This window comes from Chenopodium album, chromosome 2, assembly GCF_948465745.1.
Source record: "Chenopodium album chromosome 2, dcCheAlbu1.1, whole genome shotgun sequence".
Lineage (NCBI taxonomy): Eukaryota > Viridiplantae > Streptophyta > Magnoliopsida > Caryophyllales > Amaranthaceae > Chenopodium > Chenopodium album.
The window spans coordinates 43,653,935-43,674,131 of record NC_137835.1 but is presented as its reverse complement, the minus strand read 5'-3'; the positions used below and the strand labels follow the sequence as shown (position 1 = coordinate 43,674,131).

General features: G+C 31.9%; 1 protein-coding gene across 2 annotated transcripts; it reads right to left on the bottom strand.

Annotated features, from left to right (window-relative positions):
- Positions 1-3,417: 3,417 nt before the first annotated feature.
- Positions 3,418-16,522, bottom strand: LOC145585565 (auxin transporter-like protein 4). Of its 2 annotated transcripts, none has more exons than XM_081642271.1 (10): positions 16,294-16,522; positions 15,947-16,038; positions 15,606-15,834; positions 15,333-15,518; positions 14,946-15,058; positions 14,593-14,776; positions 13,897-13,994; positions 11,084-11,291; positions 5,910-6,167; positions 3,418-4,081 (listed from the first exon to the last, which is right to left on the bottom strand). In XM_081642271.1, exons 3-10 carry the CDS (start codon positions 15,789-15,791, stop codon positions 3,845-3,847), a joined length of 1,470 nt encoding a protein of 489 aa, XP_081498397.1. In that variant the 5' UTR covers positions 15,792-15,834; positions 15,947-16,038; positions 16,294-16,522; the 3' UTR covers positions 3,418-3,844. The 2 variants fall into 2 exon arrangements, with proteins under 2 accessions (XP_081498397.1, XP_081498403.1); XM_081642277.1 differs by having other exon boundaries at positions 15,947-16,035.
- Between the last annotated feature and the right edge of the window lie 3,675 nt (positions 16,523-20,197).

Sequence of the window (20,197 nt, the reverse complement as noted above, 5' to 3'; positions counted from 1 at the left end):
TTCAGATGCAGAGAAAATCAGACAACTCATTTTAGAATCTATTCCAAGTTGTTGGAGAAGAAGATTCAGGCACTATGAGGTAACCAACTTGTATCAATGTCTTCGTGCTATCTGTCGAGGTGGCATTGGGTTAGGTACTGTATGAATATGATTCATGTTTATTTTCGCTGCGTAGTACCTATAATTCCCTACAGTGGTATCAGAGCAAGAACAAAGGGAGATAAAGAACCCCAAGCGTGATTCCTCTACTTAGTCCACGAGCATGGATTAAACCTCCACTAATGCTAGTTAGTTGTGACTGAACACTTCAATCAACCTTCAACGGAGATTTGAGCCACGAACACACCACAACACCACCCACGTACCACCACACGCGCCACCCGGGGAGGAGGGCCTTACGGACATGGAGGAGAGAGAGAGGGCCGAGTAGAGAGAGAGAGAGAGTTAGGGATTTTAGGAAAACTGGTTGCTTGTGTGACAATTCACTGTATGTCAATTGTTCTGTCATGCAACCCTAGGCATGGTTTATATTTATAGATCATATCTAGAAATAAAACCATGTCAGGTCCAAAACCCATTAGACTCTTCTAACTATCTAAGCCCAATTATCAATATGGTATGTCATGAACTCATGAGGCCCAATAATGGGCCTCTAACTTGTTTAACCAAATACTCTTATGTGTGACCTTGTAGGATCCATTCTATAAGGCTTTGGGCCATTAAGCTAGCCCAAAGATCAATTGTCATATCTAGCACCAAACATTGACGACCCTATAAAACGAACTTATTATCTCCATAATAGTGATCCTTGATATATCTAGTAATTGCACTTATCGAAGACATAACTCCTTCATTTCATGCTTGGCACCACTAAATGGCCTTCGTTCAATCATTGTTATCGTTGTTACAAGATTGGATTGAGTCTACCTATTAAATAGGGAATGTGTCATGGCCGCTTGAAGAGAGAGAATTCGGAAATTACATGGCCACGTTCAAATGTATTACTTAGTAATCATTTTGTTTGTAATTCAAACTCGGATTTCAAGAAATGATTTGTAGATTAATATGATCTCGACATGGGATGCAATCATATTATCAAATCGACACACATTGACTTAAGAAATTTGAATATCGCACATTTGTCTCAGATAAGTGTGAGATTGAAGGATTTATGTCTTTGTCATGTGCAATTACTAGATATATAATTGGATCAAATTTATGGAGATAATTAAGTTCTTTCATTTGGGTCGTCTTTATATCATAGCTAGAGGTACTAACGATCTTTGGGCTTGTAAAATAGACCAAAGCCCAATTGGACGGATCCTATAAGGTCACACAAAAGGCTTAGATCGAGCACGAGAGGACGAAGCCCATGATGGGCCTCATCCCCTATGATGGCCGACCATGCAGAGGTTTTAGAGAGGTTTCGGGCTTCCTAACCTAGTATAATTATAATATGATTATAAGTAGACTAGGTGCCTAGGTAATTCTACAGAACAATTTGAGTGTTAAGTTGAAACCCTCTCTCTCAATTAGCAAACACGAAACTAGCTTCTCTCAAACTCCTCTCTCTCTCTCCTCCTCGGCGCCGGTTGTGGTGGTTCGTGATGGTGGTGGTTCGTGGTGGTCGGCTTTGTCCATTAAAGGTGGTAATCGTGGTTTTCCTCCTTCACTCGACCAATGTAGTATTGGTGGATGGCCAGGGGCGAAGCCACGGGGGGGCTGGTGGAGGCCCGGCCCCCGTGGCCCAAACGCCAATTTCCATAATTGTTAGAGCTGGCCCCCCTTACAATATTAGTATTCAAATTAAATGTGAACAAAGTATTGTTGTTGTTAGTCCTAGTTCAGTGGTTGTGGCCTTTGTGAGATTTTTCATTTTATTGCAGTGGCCCTAAGTTCGATTCCTCCTACTTACTTCTTTTTGCACATTTTTTTTATACCTTTCTTTGATTCATTAGTCTCCCCTATATTTCTTTCTTTCTTTTTTTTTTTTTTTTTTTTTTTAAACATCCCCTATATTTCTTTTGATCCTACTTATTTCTTTTTGCACCATTTTTTTATACGTACATTTCTTTGATTCATTAGTATTCCCTATATTTCTTTTTATCCTAACGTCTTTCATATAATTAGTTTTTCCAACTTAAAAATATATAAAGGGATTAGTTAAAATACGATCAAAAGTAACTTATAAAGTTATAATAGTGCACAACCATAACTAATGCAATGAAATAATAATTAATAATACTATACTATTAAATAATACAAAGTATAAATTTCGGCCCCCTTAAGTTTAAAAACCTGGCTTCGCCCCTGTGGATGGCTCGTTCGAATCCCGTAGACTAAGTAGAGGGGCAACACTTGGGGCTCTATTCTCTCCCTGATTTGTCACTTGAATAATTTCGTGGAGATCACACTTCAAAGTTATGATTATATGTCTTGCGCGTTATGCATGCGATTTTGGGATAGGTGTTTTATGAATATGATTCATGTGTTTACGCATTTAGTACTTATAAACTACTACACAACGGTGTTGAATGGTATATAATGTGGTTTTAATTGTTCAATCAAATGATTAGATAGACTAGATTCATGTCTTCGTTCGTTTTTACAAAGAAAATGAAGGAAAGAGAAAACATGTAGAATATCAATTTTGCATTATTATAAAACTTTTATTACTCGTATGTTGTTAGATACAATCAATCGCATGGTGCATATATAACTTGCTAAAAATATTTATAAGCGCGATAAATATTACTCTCTCCGTCCCTAAATTACATTCTTGTTTCTAGCATTTATTCCTCATATAATAGAGAAAAACAGGAATGTAATTTAGGGACGGAGGGAGTACACAATATGTAATTTTATGTTCAACGTAATGTAAAAAATTACTTCGTTAATTTTTATACTTTTATTGACAACATAAAACTTGAACGTTGTAATAAAATGAAGTTAATGCACTAGTTTCCATAAGCCACATAATTAGAAGATAAAATCGTAAATCTTCTTCCCTAAATCTTAAGCATATATACAACATGGAGTTATGAATTGCATGTGATCAATTGATTATAGGAAGAGTGGATGGCCAACGTGCAACCCATGTGATATGGACTAACAAGGGTCCCGCCGCACTTCACTTCGACACTTCGCCCATATTATGTTTTTGAAAAAAAAAATTAAATATCAAAGGGCAAATAAGGTCATTAAGAGACTCCATGTTCATCCCCTCACTCTAAGATCAAACCATGTTACTCTTACAGACTCTCTTTTTTTTTTTCAGTAGACATTTTACAAACTTAGGAAAATTAAATAATAATGAGGACATGGAAGATATTTAATAATGGAAGATCCGTTACTAACATGGTTGGTAATTATGAAAATTTTAAGAGTTTATAACATTTGATCAAATACAACGAAAAATAAACCACGAACATCACTTGCTAATATTAAAAGTTATAGTTTACACTTCAAACTTCATTTACCACTAATTCTATTTCTTTGAATAAATTATCAAACTAAATATTCTTCAACACACTCCATAATTGATCTCTAATCCTGTAAATTAAATAAGAAATCCTTAAAAAAAAAAATTCAAGTAAAAAAGTATAAACCAAAGCATTGTTTACTATGATAATAGACAAAATATAGCTACAGTTTCATTTTTCCCAGTATGTTACAAAATGCGGAATGATTTAACCCAATAATAAAGTATAAAATATATTTCAGGGTCTTACTATCAACTTAAGCTTTTGGTTGAGTTGGTCTTTTAACACCTAATTTTTTTGCCTTGTAGTTGTCTACCACGGGAGTGCTCGCTCGATGCGTGCATTTGAGGAAGGAGAATCGATCAGTGCCGTGGAGGAAGAGGTGGCGGAGAAGCACTGGAAGGATGTGTTGGTGGAGGATTACATTGGTAACACTTAGCAAAGAGTCCAAATGTGTCAATCTGCCTTACAAAGTTGGTCATGCTAGCCCATCCTCCGAAACCAAATCCTACTATCAATACCCAAACAACTATAAACATATTCACTGCGTACATTCCAGCCCAACTTGGAAAGAAGGATGGAGGTTTCTCTGCAGCATTCTGCAACAACAAAAAGAATTATAAAATTATTTTCTTGCTCTTTATGCAAGTATCTTGCTAGTTTGTTAAGAAACAAAATAAGAACAAATGGAGAAGGAGACAAGGATAACTAAAACTGGCTGACTTGGTTAAACTTTTGACCCAAAAAGCTGATTTTTGGTGCTTACATTATTTAAAATGGTGCAAAACAAATTCCAAATGAAAGTAACACTCCCCTTTCACAGTTTCACCTATAAGGTTAATTAATTATTAATTTTAATTTATAAATATTAGATTTATACAAATATTAAATTGTTTTCAAAAAAAAAAATACAAATATTAAATTATTTTGTGATAAAAAAATATTACTATACATGTAAAAGATGACTGTAAATTAACTAATTTCATGCTTTATGAAGCTAAAAATAGAAATATAAAGACTTAAAATTAATTTAAATGATCAACTTGTAATATTTTCTAAAAGTATTTTACAAAAAAATAAAAAAAAATAAAAAAAAAATAAAAAAAAAATAAAAAATTAGTAATTACTCCAAAATCTCTAAAGATACGCAGTAAGATTTAGTTCTTTCATTAAGAGCCAAAATCTTATTGATATATGGTATTTATGAGGTGACATGTAATAAATCGATTGAGATTTATGGGCAACTATAAAAAAATTTAAAAATTAAAAAAAAAAAAAAAACAAATAAAATAAAATAAAAAAGTATATGTACTTAGTAAATAGGAAAAAGTCGAAAAATGCCAGCTCACAGAAGATATGAGACCAATCTGATTATCTGATCATGTAGATACCATATCAGATAATGGAGTAATAATTACTAAATGAAGATGACAGCCCTTTCTTTCCTTGGATCTACTCCATATATCTTTTTTGAGTTTTGACTTTCACATGTTTTCCTATCACTTTGTAATTGTATAAATTTCACAGTCATTAAATGCCCAATCAAACTACTGTTGAGGTTAGGGAACATTAGAATAAGAATCCCCAACTAAAGCGGGTCGCTTACCAGCTCATTCCACTTCTCATTCTTGAATGATTTTATCAATTGCTTACTTGTAGATTGCACATATCCCTTTCACCAAAAACAATTTGATCGGTTGTTATTTACACCACCCGGGTGTACCATACATCCGGGTTATTTGCTCATTTAATTAACAAATGAGTAAGAATATTATATGCTTATTTGTTGATTACATGAGCAAATTACCCCGGGTATATGGTACACTCGGGTGTATTCTAATCCTCTTTGTTCTAACTGATTAAAGTGTGTCCCTTTCTTTTGCCATTATAAAATTTTGATGTTGTTACCATTGTTATTCTCTATGAAATTCAAATACTTATAAAATAGTAGATAATTTTTTATATTTAAACATTAATAATCTCTTGCCAAAAGGAGCTATTAAATTAAGACAAATACAAAAAAGATAAAGGGACACACTAAATTAGGAAAGAGCAAGTATATTTTATCATCAGTCAATAAATAGATTAATTATTTTAGAAAACTAAGGGGAAGTTTTTTTAAAAAAAATGTCTTGTATAAGCAATAATGTTATACCACGGGTACATTACTTTTATAAAGCATTATGATACATTACTTAGATTAACACGGTTACACGGGTGCATTCTAGTAAACTATTATTTACTTCAAATAGATATCAGTAATTAAAAGTATAATTATTATGATGCACCAACTTCAAATATTTAATAAAACATAAGATTACTTTTATTATAAGGCTATACGCATATTCTCTTGTTGGTTGAAATAATTAGTTGCATTAAAGTGAAGGATATTCATAACTATACTTTGAAAAGAGAATGAGATAATACCTTTCTTGCGGAGGCGTCTTTATAAGTGAGCATATGGGCAAGAGCTGGGATGATATAGACAGTGAAACTAACCAAGAGGGCACCCACAGCAGAATTAATGGGCCCAAAGAAAGGGAATATAATTGCTAAAAACCAAATTGGTATCACCACTGGAAGCCTTACTAGAGCTCTCAAACATAAACTCTTTGTGTCATGCATTCCAATCACTTTCTCCCATATGAAGTATAATGGTGTACATGCAAACCCAAATGTAATGAACTGCAAAAGTGTGCACAATTTGATAATTTAGATTAGGTTAATTGATGAATAAATAATTTGTCATGGTATCAAATCAAGAGCAGGTTAAATCTTTGGACCGTTCATAAAAAATTCCCCCCCTACCGGTGGGTTAGAAATTAAACCCACCGGTGGGATGATCCTTTAGCAAAAATTACCAATTTTTTTTTAGTTTATTCCGCTGTGCAAGTTAGTGTTGGTGCAGAGTTTGAGTTGATGATTTGATGTATACATTACATCATGCGTGGCTTTTCTAAGCATTGAGATCAAAATAAAGTTGTTGGTGTGTCTTTGACTCTCTAAAGATGAAAAAAAATAAAAATTCGGCTCTCTTGTGTCGTGAGACAAGAAATTGGTTCTCCTTGTGCCGTGAGACAAGGTTTGTGAGTTGATTCGAGCATAATTGTGCTCTTTTGGATTTGAGTGTGGTTTACTCTGAAAGACCAAATAAGAAATTTTAGTGTAGTTTACTCTAAAAGACCAATTTGAGTGTGTTTTACTCTAAAAGACCAATAAGAAATTTGAGTGTGGTTTACTCTGAAAGACCAATAAGAAATTTAAGTGTGGTTTACTCTGACAAACCAATATTTGATTGGAGCTCGGTTTTGCTCTGGAAAAACCAAAATTTGTTATATTTGCAGGTTCGAAAAGAATGACGTTCCTGTTTGATTGATGACAGATGAGTTCGAAAAGATGAACGTTCTCATCATTGAAAAAAAAGAAAAATTGAAGGCGACATCACAAGAGTGTGCATCTCGGCTTCAACAATTTGAAGAATTTCCAATCGCAACGTTCGTGTTACTGCCGTTACGATTGCGGGAGGGTGTTAGAGATAATATCGGAAAATATATGTATGATATATTTTCCGTAGATATCATTCAGAGAATAATATATTTAGTATTATCTTATGTTAAGATATTATTTAGAGAATATATCATTAGGTTATATGGTATATCTTTTAGGAATATTGTTTCCTATCTTATGTTCGTAGGTTTTGTATAAATACTCTACCTATTGATGAATAATAATCAAGCCATTCTATTCTATATTTCTCCCTAATTTGTCATTAATTGATAGAAAACATAGCTCAATGTTTAATAAAATAAATTGAAGATAAAAAAGATCGAAAATTAAAACAAGATGTATTTCAAATGTAAACTTGTTTCTTTTTGTTGTGTTTGTTTTGACTTTGTACAGTGTTTAAGGCTTACATTTGACTATTACAATAATGTTTTTAATGAAGTATTATTAACTACAATTATAAAAGAAAAAAAACAAATGTTGACAAATCTAAATTTACATGTATTAATGAGAATTTTTAGTTAAAAAATTTAAAGTCTGACAATGGAAAGTCAAAACAAGAACGGCAAAAAAAAAAATAAATAAATAAATAAAGGGGAGTACAAAATATTGTTTTAACTAGGGAAAATTTTTTATCAATTACTTTTATACTATTTGTTGCTTCATTTAGAACATATGTGTTGGTAATCACACAAATTAATGAAAATTTAGGAAAATGGTAGAGATGCATGGACCACTCAATCCATTAGTTAGCATTCGACCAGTGAATAACCAAATTATAATGCGGAAAAATTGTCAAGAACTACCCACATAATAGGTCATTTTGTCATGAACTACCCGCTCAAAATTTTTATAAAAAAACTACACACTCAATTTAAAAAGTTTGAGTAGCACTACCCATTTTGGTTTTCTGGCAACAAAATCTGGCAAGTGTGGCCGAATTTTAGTTTTTTTGATAAAATTTTTAACAGAGTAGTTGTTGACAAAATGACCTATTAGGCGGGTAGTTTCTGATAATTTTTCCGTATAATGTTGCAATTTATCATGATATGAAAATCAAAAAAAAATTTTAAAAAAAATCAGAGGTATATATTGTAATGGAGCAATAACAAATGAAATATTAATTAATTAGGCATGATTAAACTATAGCTTGAACTAATTCTAAATTATTTTCTTCAAATAAGTTAATTTAATTATTAAACTAAATGTATTTAATTACATTTAAGTTTTTCACTAATCACTTGTAGGTAGCAAATTGATTCAAATCTAATCTTAAATGATTTTAATTAGCCCATTCATACTTTTTAAGTGTGTATTTGTAATTACAGTTTAATTTAACTATTTAATTACATCTTCTTTTTTTTTTTTTTTTAATTTTTAATTTTAATTTTTTTTTTTTTGAATTATAATAGTTTGTATGGTACTACGTGAATCATTCTCCAAACTTAGATAAACTTTATTATCGATATTAATCATATTATAGTTTATCTTCAAATTAACTACTTTCATTTGTCCCCATTCTTAATCAATAGTTGCTCATCATTATATTGTAACAAAAAGTAATAGTTGCTTTGCTATTTTTAATTGATAATTGATTAGCTATTTCGAAATGACATGCAACATTTATTATAAAAAAAAAATGATATTTTTTTATAATCAGACAAAGAACAGAAATTGGGGAACAAATGAGTTCACAATATTAAACAATTATTATTCTCTTCACCCATAATATACAACTTTTTTTAATTACTTAACTTTAGTTGTCCTAATGATATGACTTGAACTTTCTTAAATAATTACTACTCTCATCGTCTCATTTTGACCCTTTTGACCTAATTTTTAATCTCAAAACGATTGGACTATTTGCATTAAAATACTCACCAATTTACAATAATATTTGTTTAAAATTAGTTTTTCCATATAAAATTTTATTTTTTCATGTATTATCTTTGCTCTCTCTACTTTTTTACAAACTCCATGTAAAATTATCTTTCCAACACACTTTCACTTCTTTTTATTTAATTTTCTTAATTCCCGCGAAATTAACTCAAAAGAACGTTCTTTCGAGGACGAAAGAACGTTCTTTTTATAACATATTACTAGGTTAGAACCCGTGCGATGCACGATTTATATAAAGCCTATTTTTAATTTGTACATTTTAAAAATAAATTGCTATTATACATGAATAAATAAGAATTATATATATTTTGTAATTTTAAAATTTTAAATTTTTTTATTTTAATCAAAATTATGATATAGTATCTGTTTAACATTGTCTTATTCATAGTACGGAGATCATTTATTAGTGTGTTATTTAAAATTGTTCCAATTTCATACGATAAATTGATAGATTTTAGTTGTAACTTGGTTAGAACCCGTGCGATGCATGGTTTATATAAAACCTATTTTTAATTTGTACATTTTAATAATAAATCGCTATTATACATGAATATAAATAAGAATTACGTACATTTTGCAATTTAAAATATTTTATTTTCATCAAAACTATGATATAGATAGTATTTGTTCGACGTCGTCTAAGTCATAGTTCAATAAAGGAGATCGTTTATTAGTGTGTTATTAAAAATTGTTTCAATTTCCTTCAATAAATTGATAGGATCTTTTACCAAAATAGCTACTTTAACCAAAATATTAATTCCCAAACTAGCTATAATATTGATTAAAAAATGCAAAAGATATGGAACATTATTCTTTTTCCTCATTTCATTCGAACTGGTTTTGCAGGAAAATTTATTTGATTTTTTAAAAAAACAAAAACAAAAAAACACTATTGAATATAATCGATCAATTTTATTTGGAATTAGGTTTAACCTTCCCACTTTGCCACAAGTTTTCAACTGATCCAATACCCACTTTTTAATCTTGATTAAAGCTAGATACTTCTCATCATCCTGTAATTTATAATTATGCATACTGTCTTGTTTATATTTTTTAATTGCATATTTGATTGAATAAAAAACTATTTTTTGCATATGTATTTGTAGCTTACGTAACTGTAGATGATGAACAAATTCAAAGAGCACGTTTTTTTTTTTTTTTTTTTTTTTTTTTTTTTTTTTTGTTGGAAAAACTCAAAGAGTATGCTATAATTAAACCTTATTAAAAAAAAATTATTATTCTGTTAATTTAGTACAAAAGATCACTTGATTGCATATTGTAATTATCCAGTATAGGTGAAGATTATATAAGACTTTGAAGCTTATCAATGTAGCGAACTTCATTTGGGTATTTCATCAAACACCCTTACGTGCAAGAGTATGTAGCTAGTGGGTTTAATTAAAAATAAATTAAAAACAAAAAAAGATATTTATTTGGTAAAACACAAATTTCCAAAATTTATAAATAATGATTAAATGGTAATGCATTATTTAGTCAATGTTATAGCTAGATTTTTCCTTAAAAAAAATGTTATAGCTAGTTTGGGAATTACATTTTAAAAATAGTCATTTTGGTAAATATTTTGGCTAAAGTAGCTATTTTGGCAAAAGATCCAAATTGATAGGTTTTAGTTGTAAGATAGAAGCTTTTAGTATTTAAATTTCAAAAATGTTAAATAGGATAACTCTACCAACAAAAAAAAAATGACATCATCATTGCATTTAGGCGGAAAATTTTTTATTAAAAGAATGACACGTGGACAGTGATGATGTCATCATCTTACGTTTTAATAATAGTTAATAGATGTAAAAGCTTTAACATTTAAATTTTTAAATTTTTTTAACATGATAGCTTTCCCAACAACAACCAAAAAAAAACAAAAAACACCCTCCCATGTGTGTTTAATAAGAAATCGACACGTGCGCAATAGTAATGTCATCAACTTCTGTTTTACTAATAATTAATAGATATTGTGTTTGACGAACTTCTTTCGACTCTAATGTGAAACTTATATTACAGAAGGTGGCGCAAACAAATTATCTATAAATTAATTTTGGCATACCTTAAATTAATTTTGACAGATCATTATATTTTGAAAAAGCATAACGTGCTTTAACAATAGGTGTACGAAAATCATTTGTTGCAATATTGAACGTAAAAACAAAGATGTATAATAAAGAGATTAAAAAAACTTAAACCTGATGGATAAGCATGAGTATAACGGCGGCATCACGGAAACCCGATTTAGGTAAGAGAGAGAAAGCATTTGAATGGTTGAGAAGTTCATCACCAAAGGCCCAGTAGACAGCCGCAGCAGACGGAAGTGTTAGAGTGAATACATAGAGTGTGGCCAGCAGATAAATGTACTTGAACTTTTGAGGTTTCCACATGGCATGCATTATTTCCCTGTTTTAATTTTAATTAATTCAATCATTAACATAATAAATACAATTCGCATCAATCTAATTAAGTGCTTTTTAAATAATTCTCACTTTTTTTTTTTTGAAAAAAAAATAATTCTCACATTAAATCAATGTTATTATCTGCCAATTGACCAAATTAATCATCATTGGTACATCGGATTCTTGGAGCAAGATTTATGCATATGATGGGCCGTCCTCTCTTACACAATTTGACTTAGCTCGGATCAATAAAAGTAATATGAAAATTTCAAATTTACCTTACTACTCCCTCCGTCCCAAAAAAAACGACCCATTTGGGTTGATTACGTGGGTATTAAGGAAGTTAAGTAAAAAGAAGTAAAAGTATATTGGAAAGATAAATTTACATGGGGTTTGTAAAAAAATAAAGAGAGAAAGTAATAAAATAATATGGAAAATCAAATTTTTATATGGGGAAGCTAATTTTGCACAAATATTGTTGCAAATTGGTGGTGTTTTAATGCAAATGGGTCATTCTTTTTGGGACAAAGTTTTGGCCAAATGGGTCGTTCTTTTTGGGACGGAGGGAGTAAATATAGGAAGTGGACCTAATTTGGGGTTAACATAAACCAATTGTAGTATAAATGTGGTTTCTTATGTTTACTCGTCAAACGTGATACTAGTAAACCATACCGAAATAAAATAATTTCGGTTAAAAAAAATCCAATAAAATATAAAACTAATACAAATATTGTGCAAAATTTTAATTTTAGCTAGAATATCTACTTAAAAGAGAAAACTTGAGTTTTACCAACTTAAATTGATACTCCCTCCTTATTTTACTTTTTTGAGCAACCCCTTCTTATTTTAATTGAGTATTACACTTTAACTTTTCTCACTATTATATACTTCATAATAATTTTGACTAGATTAATTTACTATTTTATAAAAACACAAATGTTACTATACATTGTTAAACTCATTATATGTATACTTTTATGTTATCAAATTTCATATAATTTTACTAACCATATAATTAGATAAATTAATGGTCAAAGTCGTGTCTCGATATACGTGTTTGATCAAATTGTAACACCTATTAAAACAGGGGATGAGTAGATTTTTTGTTTTACAAACTTAAATACAGTTTTCCTTAAAGAAAAAAGAATTTATTCAAAATGTTGCAACTTAAAAATTATGTGGATATTACAAAAGCACTAAATCCTAATCCTTTTGAGATCTACATTTCCTCTATCCCACAAAAAATAAGAAATTTGTTTAAGAGCATTCAAAAATTGTACTAAATCGGTACTAATTTTTAGGTAGATATCTAAAATGGATTTACTAGGGACTGACAATAATAAAATAGAGCCATCGAATTCGAGAACAGCGGCAAAAGCTGGAAAGCGAAGGCGCGTACATAAAAGAAGAGAAGGATGCGGGGCACCAAATTGCCGAGCAAAGCCACTCCGTATTGTATAAAATATACCCACTCTATTTCTAATTCATCAACCCATTTACCTTCCCAACAAAATTGCCTCGTATCAGTTTATTCAGAATTCAATTCTACATCATTTAGTTCTCAACACAATATAAGCAAATTTATCTATCACTTATTATAAACCTTAATTAAATAAAAATAATAAGATGGGATAATTTGAAATCCGTAGAGAAAATATTTTAAAATTTATGGTTTCAGAAAAAGTTGAGTTCAATCGGACAATGTCCTTGATATTTTTAATATTTATTTGTGTTATACTCCCTCCGTTTAAATACTTGCTCCATTTCTCTTGGATACGTATGCCAAAGCTAATATTTGATCACTAATATTTTTTTATATATATCAATAAGTATAAAATCCAACAATTGAAAATTAATAATCTATTAATTGAGATGATTTCAACAAGTACCCATAAGACTATATTTTTTCTCATGTATAAATCACAAACATTAGTCAAATTAGAAAAAATGAATCGTGCAAAAAATAGAAATGGAACAAATATTTAAAAAGGAGGGAGTACAATGTAATATCTTATGTATTAGACAAGAGAATTCAAATTTTAATGTTTAATTTTTTTAATGTGCATAATCTTCTAAACAACTTTATTTATTCAATTAACAAACACCAATTTATATATTGTAAAAAAGACACCCTACATGTTTCAAATTAAACTATATTACAAAAACAAAAAAACAAAAAAAAAAAAAAAATCTAACAAGTAAGGCCTTGTTCTCTTCACCTTAATTTTGCTGAACTGAAATTATTTTAACTGAACTGAAATTATTTTGACTGAACTTAAATTATTTTTACTAAACTTAAATTAATTTTACTGAACTGAAATTATTTTTGCTGAACTGAAATTATTTTTACTGATTTCTGTTATAATTCTTCTTTAAGAAAACTGAATTTTACTAAACTGAACTTATTTTTACTGAACTGAAATTAATTTTACTGACATAAACTTATTTTTACTTAATATTATTTTTTTAAGGTGAATAGAACAAGGCCTAAGTTAACTTTTTACTTTGTTACTGGCTTAAAAAAAAAAAAAAAAAACCTTTTTACTTTGTTACTCCGTAATTAATTGTTTGAGTAAAAAAATTTGCCCAATAAAAGATAGAAGTCTTACACAGTGACGGCATGTCCACCAAACGTATACAATATGTTAGTGGCGCCCGTAAAATACAGCACTAGCTTCGATGGCCCGGAATGTGTTACCCCTTCAACCTGCACGCACGAATGCACAAACGCAACACATGTAAATATTTTAATATTAACTTAAAATCTTAAACTATAGTAAAAGCCCCTTTATTATATTTTTTAGGCTTGAAAAAAATAAAAATGTTTTCACCATTTAACATTATCTTTTTCGCCTATTTTATTTTGACTTATATGTTCATACTATTTATAGTACTGGTCAACTTTTCAAAGTAGTTACTGTCCTAAAAATAAGTGTTAATTAATTTGTTTCACCTATAATCGTGCTTATTGAGGTTATGATTTTGACTATGATATTATACTATAAAAGAATACTCCAATGTTATATTCATTTTACAAATTACAATTGCTCAATTTCATTACTTTTAGTTGATAAAATATCATTCTAATAAGTAATAAGATCTAATTTCTAACTGCATTGAAAATAAGTGTAGTAATAGTTATTTGTCTTATCATTTAGTCAATAGTTTCAAAACAAGAATCGATTTTGAAATTACTAAATAATCGAAATTTGTCTACCTCAATTAAATTGAAAATTTTACGGTACCAATTAATACAATACCGATTTAGTTTAGTCTTTCATACTCAAATTTTGATTTAACTGTACCTGTCCATGGACGAGAGATGCAATGGCCATGTACCAAGCCGTGTACGTAGTCATGCCAAGGCCAAGAAAAGACCAAAGGCGGTAGTTATGGAAAGAGGGGATGAACACAGTTGTAGCACAGCATGCTCCGAATATGTAAGTCCATGTGCGTTTGTCCAAATGATCATTGATGTAGTATATGTTACTGTTACAATGTTTCCAAAATTCAAGAATCAACCAAAAATTTTGTTCCTTGTAATCATGATCACTTAAGGCATTGTTTTTTTCCAATTTAATAAAAAAATCCGAAAAAATAAGTTCAAATCATTGACTATTGAAGTTTAACTAAAATAAGTTTGAGTATATGATCTAACCTTGCACAAGCAATGAGCTGAATAACAGATCCGAAGCAAAGGAAAATTACATTGAAGGCTAGACCCACAGCTTTCCAATAGGGTCCCAATAATCCATCCAGAACTTCAAACCACTGTTAAAATAAATACAAACACATTTTATTTTTGTAAATGAAAAAAATTGATCAAATGTACGGACATGTTCTAATTTACTGAATTGAGCCGGATAGAACTGAACTGATTGAAATTGTCCTGAGCTTAAATAAACTGAATATTTTATGAGAGAATGAAATTAGAAATTGAACTGAATTAATCAAAGCCAAAGTGAAGTGAAAATAAGCTGAAGAGACCAGGCCGGTAGGGTATAACATAGAAGCAATAATGATGCAAAAATGCAGACATACACACCTGAATGACATGGTTTTTGAAGTTGACACCTTCCTTCTCCTTCCGACTCCGGTACTCAACATATAGAACACTGATGAGATACGCTGTCCAGCTGCCCAAAAAGCCGTAGAATATCTGAAGTAGTATTCCCGAAAGCATTCCTAATTGCGAAAAAGAGTATGGAAGAGTAAGTAGCACTTGTGCCACCTGCATAAACAGTTAGTTCAATCAATAAAGCAAACTCTAATCCATTATTGAAAGGTACTCGTATTTACAAAATCATAGGAGGATTACTTGATTCGAAGCACAACTAAACCAGGCATCCCAAACCGAACCACCGTGCCAGAGGAAACTCTTAATGCCAAACATGGACTGATCATCCTCTTTGCCGCCATCACCACCTTCCTTATTGTCTATGTTACTCTCATTATCGTTAAAGTTCGACACAATTGATTCCTCACCCTGTTTTTCGGTTAACATTTTTATTTTCCTTGTCTTTCACGGGCTGATGCCTAGGCTAGATCTGTATCATACAACAATCAGAATTATAATCAATCAAACCAAACAGATCTAAATGAACGAAATAAGACAAAATGAGAGAATATATACATAGAGAAATAAGAATTATACATTACCTTGTTGTGAAATGTCACTATCTCACGCTAAATATTTGATGCAGGAGAATTAAGATCAAATCTTGTATTGTAACTCCTTATATAAGCCACTTCTGATTTGAAAAGAGAACAGAAGATGATGAACAATTAATAGACAATAATTACAGCAGCTGAAATTGCAGTGGAGAAAACGAAAGAGCTTTAATAAAAGGCCAATGGTTTGACAAAAAAAGAATTAAAAATATAACGGGGTTTACGGAAGACTAAAGAATTCTAACTTGCTTTTTCAAGCACAAAAAAAAAAACAAAAACAAAAAAAAACAAAAAAAAAAAATTAAATGCGCCACAAATTTTTGCAGAAAGTTAACCACGAATACGGCTGGAGGAGCCCCCCTTAAGAGAAGCACAATCAATCGCACTGCCGCTTCACCAGTATTGCTTGGATTATTTAATTTGCGTGTTTACGCTTGGGTTTTATTTTGCAGTGCACTTGGAGAATGCAGTAGTGTATTGATCTCGAGGAGTGAGTGGAGAGAAAATAAAAAGGGCCTTTATGCTTTCTATTAACAGCAACTCGCTGTATAACGCTTCTACGGAGTAATAAATGTAATCAACTCTATTTAACATGGACTGCCTGGATGGAGTACTTCTTACATAAAGGGATAGTATATCTTATTCAACCGTTAAAGGATATGTTATTCATCCCTTCACACCAACCATTACTCCCTTAGTTTTTTTTTTTTCAAAGTGATATATCAATCAATACCATTACTCGGTCTGTCAAGGTTAGTTACTCGGTTGGTCAAGGGTTACTTAGTTTCGGTCAACCATGGGTTACTCTCATACTTGTTTTGGGGTTTTTTGTCTCTCGGTAGAGTTACGACTCGAAGACTGATCGGGTAGCGCCTGTACCTGCAAAACAACGGAAACTCCGTGTGGTTGGAGCTCCGCCTCCAACGATCAAGTTAGAACGTGCTGGAGAAAGTAAAAAGTGCGAAAAAGATAAAAGTGAGATCTTCTCGGATTCCATGATCAGGAGATTTCTCTAGTGTAAGAGAATGTCAGGACTATTGTAATAAATGTATCTGTCCCACAAATGGGAGAAATCTCCCTATTTATAGGGTCATTGGGAAAAGTGTGCCCTTACGTAGGTCATTTGACCTAGATTTGGTGGGCTGCCCCCGCTTTGGCGGCTTTTTGGGAATTGGGCCTTTGAAGACCGCTATTCCTACTCTTGACTGTGGATTACACGTGTCATGCTACTATTGGCCTCTTTTGTACCAATTTTGGGTGGACATATTGTAGACACCCGTTTGTGTCTCCCCAAAACCAAACCCGGTGATAAGTGAAAGTGTGGAAAGTCTAGTGTTGCGGTTAGTTTTTAATTCATTTCTTTCTCCCTGTTTTCGAAAACCTATTTTATGAAATAGTCAATCTTGTTTAGTTTGGTCCATGGCAAGGGTTCAATAATGGTGTAGTTGGATCGGATTCGAAAAGAGCTTTCCAATGATATATTATAAGCCCAATTCTGATGAATAATGAGGAAGATAGCCAAAATACTAAAATGGGCCCGGTTTGATTTTTATATGCGGCCCAATGATCTAGAGGAGGGCCTATTATGATTTATCATTCCTAATGCAATTAGGATTGATTATGGTTTTCTAGAATCTTCTAGAAGGTTCTTTTGATTCCTAATGTGATTAGCATTGATGATTGAGTTTTAAGAGGTTTTTTTTTTGTTTTTTTTTTGTTTTTGTGGTAAATAGAGATTTTATTACCAAAGAAAAAGGTTACAACTTACAGCAAAGCTAAGCTGTAAGTCCGTAACACCCCAAACCCCAAAGACCAAACAGGCCAACCAAACACCAAAACAGATTCCAGTCCAAGCCTAGCCATCTTCTAGGAAGGGTTCTAGGAAGAACATAAACCAACTACTGGACTCAGGAACTTAGGCACCTTCTAGGAAGGGTACTAAGAACCAGGACCTGAACAACAAACCTAAGCAGAATACAGTAAATATCTATCAATGCTATTACATCTGCAAGCAACCAGAAAAATTATCTCCCTAATTAACTCAGAAGCTGATTTACAGTTTCCTGTAAACATTAAAGCATTTCTTTGAAGCCACACATTGTAGACAATTTCAGAAAAGCACATCACAATGAGTCTGCTCCTAGCATCAGTTTTCCTGCAGCACTTTGCAATCCAGTGTAGTTCATCAGCAAAGCTTAACACAGGCCTAGTGAAACCCAGAATTTGTAACATTGAAGACCAGGTCACATTTGAATAGCTGCAATCAAAGAACAAATGGTTCACATTTTCATTAGCACCAGCACAAAAGAAACAAAAAGGATCACAAAGGATCTGCCAGACTAACAGTCTGTCCTTAGTGACCAATCTTCCCAGAATAGAAAGCCAAGTGACAAAAATACTCTTTGGTGAAGCTTGATTGTTGCAAGTGATTCTCTTTCAAGGAACTTTAGGGCCCTGAGGCTTAATGATACTGTACAATTTCTTGATATGCATCTTGCCATTGACAGTAGCATTACCCCATCCACCAATGTCATTTAAAACTCTACAAGCAAGGATCTTTTTCAAAATCCAGGAAGCCTTGTTAGGAATAGAACAAAAAGTCTTGCCTGCAAAATAGTAAATGTGAACCCATTTAACCCAAAGGGTATCAGATTTGCTAGCAAGGTCCCAAAGCACTTTAGTAATAGCTTCTTTGTTCCAGTCTTCCAAGGAAATCAAATTCCAACCACCACAAGACTTGGGAAGGCACATAAACTTCCAGGCAACAAGAGCTTTCTTTGTAGGGTTACCTTTCCCAGTCCATAAGAAACACCTGAATCTAGATTCCATTTCTCTAATGATTTTCTTTGGTAAAATGAAAATCTGAGCCCAATAAGCTTGAAAACCAAAAAGAACACTTTTAATTAATTGTAACCTGCCAGCATAGGACAAGTGCTTAGTAGCCCAAGTGTCAACTCTTCCTGCAATCCTTTCAATTAAGGGCCTGCACTCATAAATAGTGAGTTTCTTAGAGGACAGGGGAACACCTAAGTACTTAAAAGGGAGAGTACCATTAGCCATTCCCAGAACCTGCTGAAGCTCACATCTATCATGATCCAAGATACCCCCAAAGTAGGTATCACTTTTATCCAAGTTTGCAGATAAGCCAGAAGCATCAGAAACTTCTGAAAAGCCTTAAAGAGAAGCTTAACAGAACCCAAATTAGCCCTAGAGAATAGCAATAGATCATTTGCAAACATTAAATGAGTAATCCCAAGTCTTTCACACCTCGGATGAAAGTCAAAATCTGGATCCTTAGTCATATTCTGCAAACACCTAGACAAATACTCCATACACAAAGCAAAAAGGAAAAGGGACATAGGATCACCTTGTCTCAAACCTTTCTTTGCTTGAAAAGGAGCAGAAGGATAACCATTGATCATAACTGAGTAAGAAACAAAAGTTATACAGCTCATAATCCATGTTATAACCTTGTTAGGAAAACCCAATTCACCAAGCATAGTCTCAAGGAAACCTCATTCAAATGAGTCATAGGCTTTCTTAAGATCAATTTTCAACATGCACCTAGGAGTAACAAATTTGTGAGAAAAGCCTTTGATCAAATCTGTAGCAAGCAGAATGTTATCCCCAATTTGCTTCCCAGGGATGAACCCAGCCTGAGCATCATTAAGAACAGAACCCACCACCCTTGCCAATCTAGCAGTTATGACCTTAGAGATCAACTTATAAACTAGAGTGCAACAAGAAATAGGTCTATATTCCTTAACATATGAAGGATTTTGAACCTTTGGAACCAGAGTAAGAGTAGTACAACTCCAGGATTTCTCAAGAACACTAGTGTTAAAGAAATCCAGAATAGCCTTGTAAACATCATTTTTCACATGGTTCCAAGCTTGTTTAAAGAACACAGCATTGAACCCATCTATGCCAGGAGCTTTGTCATCTACAATATTAGCCAAAGCTTGGTCAATTTCAGCATGAGAAATAGGAGCAGAAAGAATATCAATGTCATCAGAGGAAAGCTGCTTCCCAGCCCTAACAATAGCAACATCAACAACTGGAAAAGTACTAGCAGTAGAACCTAAAAGATTATGATAGAAGTTAATAATTTTAGCTTGAACTAAATCTGGATCCTTCAGTAGAACATCATCACTATTATAAATGGAATCAATTCTATTCCTATTCTGCCTTTGTTTAAGAATTGAAAAGAAATAATGAGTGTTAGAATCCCCAAGCTTG